The 9,088-nt window shown below is 57.4% G+C and overlaps 1 protein-coding gene across 3 annotated transcripts in view; it reads left to right on the top strand.

Moving 5' to 3' along the window:
- Window positions 1-9,088, top strand: part of Cln8 (CLN8, transmembrane ER and ERGIC protein) — a 15,892-nt gene that overhangs the window by 2,780 nt on the left and 4,024 nt on the right. Inside the window, exons 1-2 of one of the 3 annotated variants that reach the window (XM_004642508.2) lie at window positions 37-147; window positions 5,776-6,446. In XM_004642508.2, coding sequence (XP_004642565.1) covers window positions 5,904-6,446 — 543 coding nt within the window. In that variant the 5' untranslated portion in view covers window positions 37-147; window positions 5,776-5,903. Of the gene's footprint in view, window positions 1-36; window positions 148-559; window positions 579-5,775; window positions 6,447-9,088 lie in introns of those variants that run through there. The other 2 variants (XM_023702630.1, XM_023702629.1) reach the window with 2 other exon arrangements.

Genomic DNA, 9,088 nt, shown 5'->3' with positions numbered 1-9,088 from the left:
CGCCGCGGGGCTCCGGGAGGGCGGGAGGGCGACGGCGGCTCCCGGGTGCGCAGCCCGCCGCGCAGACGCAGCTCGTCCCGGCGAGTCTGCGCCGTCCGCGGGTGCCTGGCGCGGAGGCGGGGTTCACGCTGCTGCCGAGGAGAACGGGTAGATTGTGTACTTGTGCCCCGAAAAAGAAGAAAGCGACCAGTTGAGGAAAAAGATGGAGCCGACAGGCGCCAAGAGAGTAGTAAAGGCCGGGGATCTAGCTCAGCGGCATCACGCCCCCCTGGCGAGGGCACGGTCTTGAGTTCAGTCCCCGGAACGAAGGTAAATAAAAAAGAAGAGAAACCAAAAAAAAAAAGTGCTTACAGGGTTTTGTTTCTGTTTCCCGAATTTCGCTAACTGAGCACATACTGTTCTGGTTTTGGAAGGAAGTATTTTGACAGCAGTCCGTGGGAGGAGGGCTCCAGCGTCAGGGTGCAGTTGTCCCGCCACAGCCCTGTCCTGTTACCTTGTTAAGGAAGCCTTAACCCCGGGGAGCAGCGGCGGAACGTCGAAGCCCCGTTTTGTGCTGCATCAGTCCAAGGGATGCGGAGGTGAGATTGCTGCAGATGCACAGCTGGGGGATGTTCTGCAGTGCCATGGACCACAGCCTTTGAGGAAAGAAAAACGACTAAGCTGCTCAGCATCCTGTAGGCTACCCCTGGACTCACAGACCGTGAGGGCGCACGTAGTGTTTTTAGTTGTTTTGGTACAGGGAGAAAAACTGATCTCGGGTGGGTGACCTCCAAACAATACAAGGAACCTCCAAATGACAGAGGGAAAAATGATCTCCCGACATGACTGCACGAGTTCGTGTTCTCTAACACCGAAGGATGAATTTTAGGAACAAATGGAGGTTATGAGCAGAATACATTTATTGAGGGAAACAAAGCTCCTGTCCAAGAGAGGGACAGGAGGGGGCCCGAGCGGGTTGTCCCCCGGAAGCTGTCTCCTCCAGGGACTTGTATAGTGTAAAACCGTGCAGGGCTAAAGTGGAGAAAATGGGAACTCGCTTAGGTGGATGTGAGGTGGGACAAAACTGTGGTCAACCAATGAGATGACAAGCACCTTGCTCAGGTAAAGTTGATTAAGTCCAGGACAAATGGGGAAGGGAGTCGCAGAGCTAGCGGGCAGGAATGTAAAACAGGACTTTATCAAGTAGCCATCAGATGAAGATTCTCCCTGGCTCCCTCAGGGTGATGATCAGTCCCGACGCTGAGCTTCAGGGAGTGGGCACTTGTTTGGTCTTGAGGTCCCTCTCACAGTTGTGAGGTCTCTGGTCTTCTGTGGCACCTTCTTTGAGGGCCTGTAACACTTCCCTCTAACTCTGGCTGCCCGCCACAGGTTCTCCAGCAAAGCCAAGTGACCCTGAGTGCAGTCTGAAGCAGTGGCAGTGCTCTCAGAGGCTGAGGCAGGACGGCTGTTGTTTGAGCCTCGGCTGGGCAGAGTGGCCGCTTAGCAGGACCCTGTGTCAGAAAGAGAAGGAGAGCGAGCGAGAGAGCTGTGGACTGTGGCTTCCTGAGAAGGCCCTAAGTCCCAGCCCCAGTGCCACAGTTTTGTTTTGTTTTTAATACAGAAAATTTACAGCCACTTTCCCCCTTCACTTCACTTCATTTTCAAGCTTTGGGAATGAAACACAAAAGTACTGTGTATGCCTTGTGAGCAGGACAGACAGAACGGAGAGCTTCAAGTCCCTGCTCCTAGGGCAGGGTGCCTGTCACGCTAGACGAGTGTGCTGAGTTTGCTAGCCTTTGGCTTTTGTTTTTAAAGACAGGGTGCAGTGACCCTTACCACAAGGAAAGCAGGGCAGGCCAGCAGCCAGGGTGGGCCTTAGCTGGAGCTGAGCCTCAGCCCTCCCAGGCTCTCTTCTCTGCCGGCTCTGGCTCCTAAGCAGGGAGATGAAGGAGCTGGCCGAGAGGTCGTGTGAGTTTGTGCTGTCACAGTCTGGCTTTCCCCAGAGGGGACAGTGACTGGCACTGGCACTTCAGACCACATGATGTAGTCCTTTAATCAGGCTGATGTGAGGGACCATGGTGACTCCTGTGGCCCTTGCTGATCTAGGGCAAGAGGCATGTGGTTGGGTCAAGGAGCAGAAATGGCACCAAGGGAGAACTGGACACACCCATGGGGCGCCTTTGTGGTGGCCACCTGCTGACTCAGGGTCAGCAAAGCTGTGACGCTCAGTGCAGTGCTGCAGGTCCCCCGGGAGGGCAGACCAGGTGGCCCGGGCAGCTGCAGTGGCAGCTGGGCTTTCACCCTCAGGCTCAGCCGTGGAGGTCTGCTACTTGGTGCTAGAGAGCAGACACGTGGGCAGCGTGTACCCTGTTTGGGGGACCACTTTACCCAGAAATCCTGAGCAGGTATCAGGACAAGGCTTGGTGATAGAGTTTGGAGGGTAGTTAGTGTCCGAGTGCATAGGCTGTTGTTTTTAAATCTCCAGGAGAGCCAGCAGGGGCAGCCAGGGTCCTGGCTCTGGCTTTCTGCTTCTCTTCCGATCACTGGCTGATCTGTCCAAAGTCTTTTCTGCGTAGAGTTGGTCTTACCGCGGGAAGGTGGCCCAAAGGCCTGGGAGCCATCTCTCTCTGTTAGACATGAAGCAGGCTGTTGAATGTGCCAGCGGAAGTGAGGGCTACGCTGTGTCTCTTAACTCCCAGCCACCCACCAGGGCCCAGCAAGGTCAACAGCTTTACTTTTGTCGCTTCTAGCAAAACCAAGAGAGCTCACCAAAACCCTTCCTAAGACAGCACTGGTGCTCCCCACGCTGGGAGGGGAAGCTTGCTGTTCTCTTCAGAGCTGGAGTCACCAAACCAGGTAACCTATGCAGGTGTGGCAATGGGGCCTGTGAACCCGACCTGGCAGCTGACCTGTGGACAGCACGAGAGGGGGTTCGGGGCTTGAGTTTGAGCAGCATGCACTTTGTGCTTTCCTGGGTTGCCTCTCAGGTCTGCCTCTGTGGGGGCGATTCATGCTGGGGCCCACTTGCCCCAGCAGCCTGTGGGTACCGTGTCACATGTGGGCCAGGACAGGGGGCCCAGTGCCTTCGGAGGTGAGCAGGTAAACCAGAGTCCTGCTGCAGCTTCGCCAGCGGCATGAGCCATGGTGTTGGTGGTGGCCGGAGCAGCCTCCCATCGTGCCTTCAGGTGCCTCGTGCCCAGACGCCACCCTGCAGGCCCGCAGAGCTCAGGGCGAGGATGTGGAGCTTCCCAGTCAGAGTTGGCCCACAGTAAAGCCTGTGTTAAAGCAGGCAGGGAAAGCACTTGTAGGTTTTTGCTGCTGTGACGATCGTCAGATTAGGACTTGCGCACATATAGGTGTGGCCCTGCGTCTGCAGTAGTCCCTGTGCCTTCTGCGCCCTTCAGGATGGGTGGCCAGAGGCTGCGGCACATCTGTGTAGACCGGTGCCTCGTGCAGCGTGCCCAGTGGTTCTCACTGTGCTGTCGGGCTCACTGAGCACTGGCAGCCAGCCTGTGGGGAGCAGCCTTTCCAAACTGGGTACACCCCACCAGCTGGAGACTCCAGGGGGGCTTTGCTGGCTCATTCTGAAAGAGAAAGTCTGGAGTAGGAGCTGTCACTGGCTCCTTCAGTTTTAAGAAGTTGAGACTGACTTCTAAAGCCTGACAAGCCAGACAAGTCGCAACTTGGTAAGTGTGATGACTGGAGCACACGCTGGCATCTGCTCATGGCAGACAAAGGGTCTGGGAGTGCCTCTGTGGCTGCGCCTCATCACGCAGAGGGGACCCAGGGTGGGCAGGCTGGCGTGGCCCTTGTGTCAGCAAGTGTACAGTGAGGGCAGGGAGGCTGAGCGTGTCTTAGGAGTGGTGGAGGCGATGCGGGGCGCGTTGGCAGCTCGCTGCACAGGTGCCTGCCCTGGGCAGGAGTCTGCAGCCCGAGGTCACCTTTCCACCAGCCAGGTGGACCGGGGATCAGTAAAGCCTTTTCTGGGTGGAGGCCTGTGGGCTGTAGCACGAGTGAGGAGCAGGAGGTGAGGAGGCAGGCCCAGGTGGGTGGCCTGTCCTGTATCCTGCGCATCCCTGCTGGTGTTGGGACAGGAGCACTCTCCTTGGACGCGCTTCCAGAGTTAGCTTTCAAGTGACAGCAGTGCCGTCTCCTAGCACGGAGGCAGGGTGTTCCTAAGTCTGTTAGGGTTGGCGCGTGAGGCCTGTTTTCTGTCCTCTCCAGTGTGATTAAACTGAAGTCGCATTGGGCAGTGATTGTAAGAAGTGCAGCGAGAGGACAGACTTCTGTCTTGCCCTGCCGCAGGCTCTGCAGCATCTTAGTTGGCCTTGTGTTTAGAGTAGGTGCTGTGTCCCTGTGGTCCCCAATACTTCCCTGCCCCAGGGAGCCCGTCACCAAGGGCGGGTGAGTTCAGGGAACAGGGCCAACGCGCTGTGCCTCCCACCCGTGGGGTAGGCCATCCGTGCAGGTGTGTGTCAGGCTTTCCTGGCTGAGTTGAGAAGTACTGTCCTGGGGAGGGAGCTGGAGAGGCCAGGAGGGGTCTCCAGGGCAGGACAGGCTGCGCCTCCCCCAGCAGGTGCTCCTCCTAGGCTGGTGAGGCTGCCTGAACCCTCAGGGCACTTGGTCCAGCAGGCAGGCGCCCTGGAGCTGCAATGGGTCTGTGCTGATTGTCTACGCAAGCCCAAGACACACGCACGCACGCACGCCGCCCAGGACTCCTTCCTGGTGGGTACTGGCTTCAGTCCAGATCCATTGCAGTAATAGAAGGACCTGAGGACTGCAACGGGCGATGCTGATCCCGGCACTCGACAGCAGCTGGGCTCTTTACAGGCTGAGTGTCTCTTGTCTGAAATGCCATAGTTGAAGCTCTGTAGATTTCGGGGGCAGGGGTATCCCTCTTGAGTTATCTTGGGGATGGAACCCAAGAATGAACACAAAATTTGTTTCATATTTTATTACTTTATACGTGCAACCTGGGGGCATTTCTGCACAGTATGCCCAAGCTGGTCTTAGCCTCCTACGGGTCCCCTCCCCAGCTTCCCAAGCAGCTGGGCCTCTCAGCACTGCCTATGCTGGTGACTCTTGTATAAAGTGATCTTGCCTGTGACTTGTCACATGACATCAGGTGTGAGATTTTCCACTTGGGCATCTTTCAGGACTCAGGAGGTTCCAGATTTCAGAGCTTTTTAGCTTAGGAAGGCTCACCCCACACCTTGTGGCACACATGGTTTCAGTCTGGTGGCATCTGCCAGGGCTTATGCTCTGGGCCCCCCCAAGGAATTCAATTTTCAGAAAATCCGAGAGGCCACAGGGCCAGTGCAGGGAGGCATAGGGTTTGAGCTAGGTGCACCTGGCCTTGGGCCCATGCTGGCTGTGATTGAGGTATGGTGGGGCGTAAGGAGGTTTGCTCTGCAGGCAGTCTGGAGCCCAGGCAGGCTGTCCTGGGAGTGGTGCACCGAGGTAGAGTGCAGGACTACGTCCTTACGCAGAGGCATCTTATGCTGTGGCACTGAGTTGTGTGGCGCCTTGCAGGCTGCACGAAGCCTGAGCCCAGTGTGTGGGCTCCTATAGGAAGCCCTTGGGCACGTGTCCACCTTGGGGTGTCTCTGCCCCCCTTTGAGGGGATGCCTCTTGTCTAGGGTTTATTCTCCTTCGTACTCCAACCCTGTCAGTAGGTGCTGCCTTGTTCTGTAAGTGCCTGTGAAAAGGCACAGAGCTGAGAGGAGCTGCGTGTGCGTGCCTTGCTGGGCAGCGCTTGTCTTCCTGAGTCAACACAGGTGAACTCTTCTGCTCTAGGTTGAAGCCGATACATGAGGGTGTCAGGTAGATGAAGGTCCTGGAGAGAGCCGTGCTGAGTCTTCCCTGGGAAGAGCCGCGCCACGAGGGCTGGCAGCCCCGTGTTGGCCCCGGGACAGCTTGGGACGATGACACCTGCCGGCGATGGGGGCGCCTCAGCGGGCATTTTTGACCTGGACTATGCATCGTGGAAGGTTCGCTTGACGCTGGCGGTCGCAGGCTTCGTCTTCTACCTGGGCGTCTTTGTCGTCTGCCACCAGCTCTCGTCCTCTCTGAATGCCACCTACCGCTCCCTGGTTGCCAGAGAGAAGGTCTTCTGGGACCTAGCAGCCACACGGGCTGTCTTTGGGGTCCAGAGCACAGCGGCAGGCCTGTGGGCGCTGCTGGGGGACCCTGTGCTTCAGGCGGACAAAGCACTCGGCCAGCAGAGCTGGTGCTGGTTCCACATCACCACAGCCACCGGCTTCTTCTTCTTTGAGAACGTGGCTGTGCACCTGTCCAGTCTATGCTTCCGGACTTTTGACCTCTTCTTGATTGTCCACCACCTCTTTGCCTTCTTGGGATTTCTGGGCTCAGCGGTCAACCTGAGAGCCGGCCACTACTTAGCCATGACCACGCTGCTCCTAGAGATGAGCACCCCATTTACCTGCGTCTCCTGGATGCTCCTGAAGGTGAGTGTGTGCTGTGGGTGAGTGGGCCTGCCCAAGGGTGGGGGCAGCTTCTGGCCCAGCCTTCGCTGGCTGGAGTGTCGCCAGATCCGTAAGCCCCGGTACTAGGTCACTGCTGCCTGTGCACCGAGGTGCTTGTCTGGCCAAGGCCACCGTATGTTCCCCAGGCTTCCTGTTTCCCAAAAGAAAACACAGCAGACCCATGACTCGTGAGTGTGCTGAGCGCCTAGAAGACGTGCTCGGCTCCTGCGAGGCCTCACAGAGGGAAGCAGCCCACACGCGTGCGCATCTGGTTCTGCTCCCAGGGTTGGTGCCGGGGGGTGACCATGGTCCGCCTGCCCTCGCTTGTGCCCCCTGGTGCAGTAGGGCCTCGCGCTGCCCTGGTCTCAGCCCCTACCCTGGCAGGGTTGGCAGTGCCTAGCACACCCTTAGTGTGTGCCTTCCATACGTGATCAGGATGCTTATTTTATGTGAACATGTTCTTTGTCTTAAATTTGGGATTCCTCTTGGGCATGGGCTCTTGCCATCTTTCCTGGGTGCTATAGGGTGCTTTGTTCACAGGCTGGTTTGCAGGAAACTTAAAGGGCTAGGGATAGTCGCCAGTCACAGCGCAGGACCTCTGAGCACGCTTGCTCCCTTCAGCACCCTGGGTTGCTTCAGGCAGGGCGACGGCAGGAAGCACTGTCCTGCCCCGAGAGCCTGGTGCCTGGACTCTGTCACGTGCAGCCCAGAGCACAGCAGATGTGGTGGCGAGGCCTGGGCCTGAGTGGGCATGTGAGCCCTGAGCCCACTGCGTCACGGCCGGTGCCCTCACCAGCACAGTGCCTCACAGGACAGCCGCAGAAGGGACACGGGCGCAGCACACTGAGGAGGCACAAGTGGTCGTTTGAGGAGATCAGCAGTGGCGTGGGGCCTGGGGGCCTTACCAGGAAAGAAAGCGAGAGCTACATGTGGGCCGAGGGTCTCTCTTACGAATGGAAGGAAGCCGCCGGCTAAGCGTGGGGCCGTTTCCAGGGAGATCCTCGCCCCTGGCCTGCCACTGTCTTGCCTACATCCCAGGCTGCTGCAGTACTTCTGGGTGAAGCTGGGCATGACTCTCTTCTCTGGCTCAGGACAGGGCACCAGCATGGGGCACATGGGGCAAAGTTGTGCTGAGAAGGGCTAGCCTGGCACTGTGTCCCCATCCGCACCCCACACATGGACACACAGAGCTTGACCGGCTGAAGCCTACAAGAGCACTGCTGGGGTCACACGCATGTCTTGAAACCCAAATTAACAGTTGTCGTTTGTTTTTATTTCTGTTGAGAGGTCTTTGTTTTGTTAGGTTTTTGTTTGTTTGCTTTTGAGATAGGTCTCTTACTATACAATCTAGGCAGGCCTCAAAATTACACTGATCCTCCCGTGTCTGCCTACCTGGTATGGACCACCACATCCAGCTGAAAGATCTTTGGAAGGAAGGAAGGAAGGAAGGAAGGAAGGAAGGAAGGAAGGAAGGAAGGAAGGAGAGAGAAAGGGAAAGGAAAGGAGGGAATTGAAAGGCCCCTTCCAGTCCTGGGAAATCCGGGTTGGGAGTTTCCCAGGGTCCTGCTGCTGCTGGTTGGGGCCACACCCCCAGGGGTCTGTCCCTCTGCATGGGCCATGGTCAGCCTCTTCTCCGGGGAGGCCTCAGCAGCTCTAGAGACTCTGGGGTGAGGCACCCACTAGCCCCAGACTTTCCCTGGGCTGTGGTGCATACTCTGAGGTCGCTGAGTACTCCTGGCTCCCACTCTGTGAGCTGCGGGGAGCCAGCACACCCGGATTCTGCCTGAGTAACAGCTGCCTGCATCGTGTGTCCTCACTCGAGTGCTGCTGAGTGTTGTGAGTAAGCCGGGTCAGAAGCAGCAGCGTCTGAGGGGCCTGAGGGGCTGGTGGGTCCTGGCAGAGGGGGCACTAGGATCCAGGGATCCCTCCTGGACATCTGACTGCACCATAAGTGCAAACCCACGGCATGCATGCACGGGCGCCGTCTGTGCCGTCGAAAGCCCTGCAAGGTTCGCCATCACAGGTATAGGTTGGGATGAGGGCCTTCCACGGCTCTGAGATAGTTGCAGTCAGCGAGCGGCTTCTCCTTGCTGCTCCTGCAGTGTGTATGGTGAATGGTAAGTGGATTGCATAGGCCTGGCCTCCAGCACAGGTGTCCACACCCTCATCGCCTCACATGCAATCGAGTGGTAGTAGCCTTTTTCCGTGTTCACACGTGAGTGCGCGTGTTTTTGTGTGTGTGAGTATGTACATGTGCAAGTACGTTGTGTACCGTGGTGCCACAAGTTTGCCGTGTGCCCCGGCCTTCCCCCGTGTATTTGGTGGCACTGACTGTAGAAGGTTTCGTTACTGCCTGAAGGAACAGTGAGACCAAAGAGTGTTCGGCTCTCAAGCTTTGGGCTTTCTAAACTTGATCTCTGAGTTACATTGCAGTTCCTGTCTCTTTTTCTTTTTGTATTTTAGGGAAGGGTCTGCAGGGTGTTCAGGGTCTCACTACCAGATCGGACTCATGGTGATCCGCCTGTTTACAGCCTCCCAAGAGCTGGGATTGTAGGCAGTGCCACCACGCCCCTTCTCGAGTGCTAGTCAAGCATCAGCCTTTCTTTCCTCCCTCCCCCTCCCCC

The sequence above is a fragment of the Octodon degus genome, unplaced genomic scaffold, assembly GCF_000260255.1.
Source record: "Octodon degus isolate 3935 unplaced genomic scaffold, OctDeg1.0 scaffold00155, whole genome shotgun sequence".
Classification (NCBI taxonomy): domain Eukaryota; kingdom Metazoa; phylum Chordata; class Mammalia; order Rodentia; family Octodontidae; genus Octodon; species Octodon degus.
This window is presented reverse-complemented; position numbering and strand designations above follow the sequence as displayed.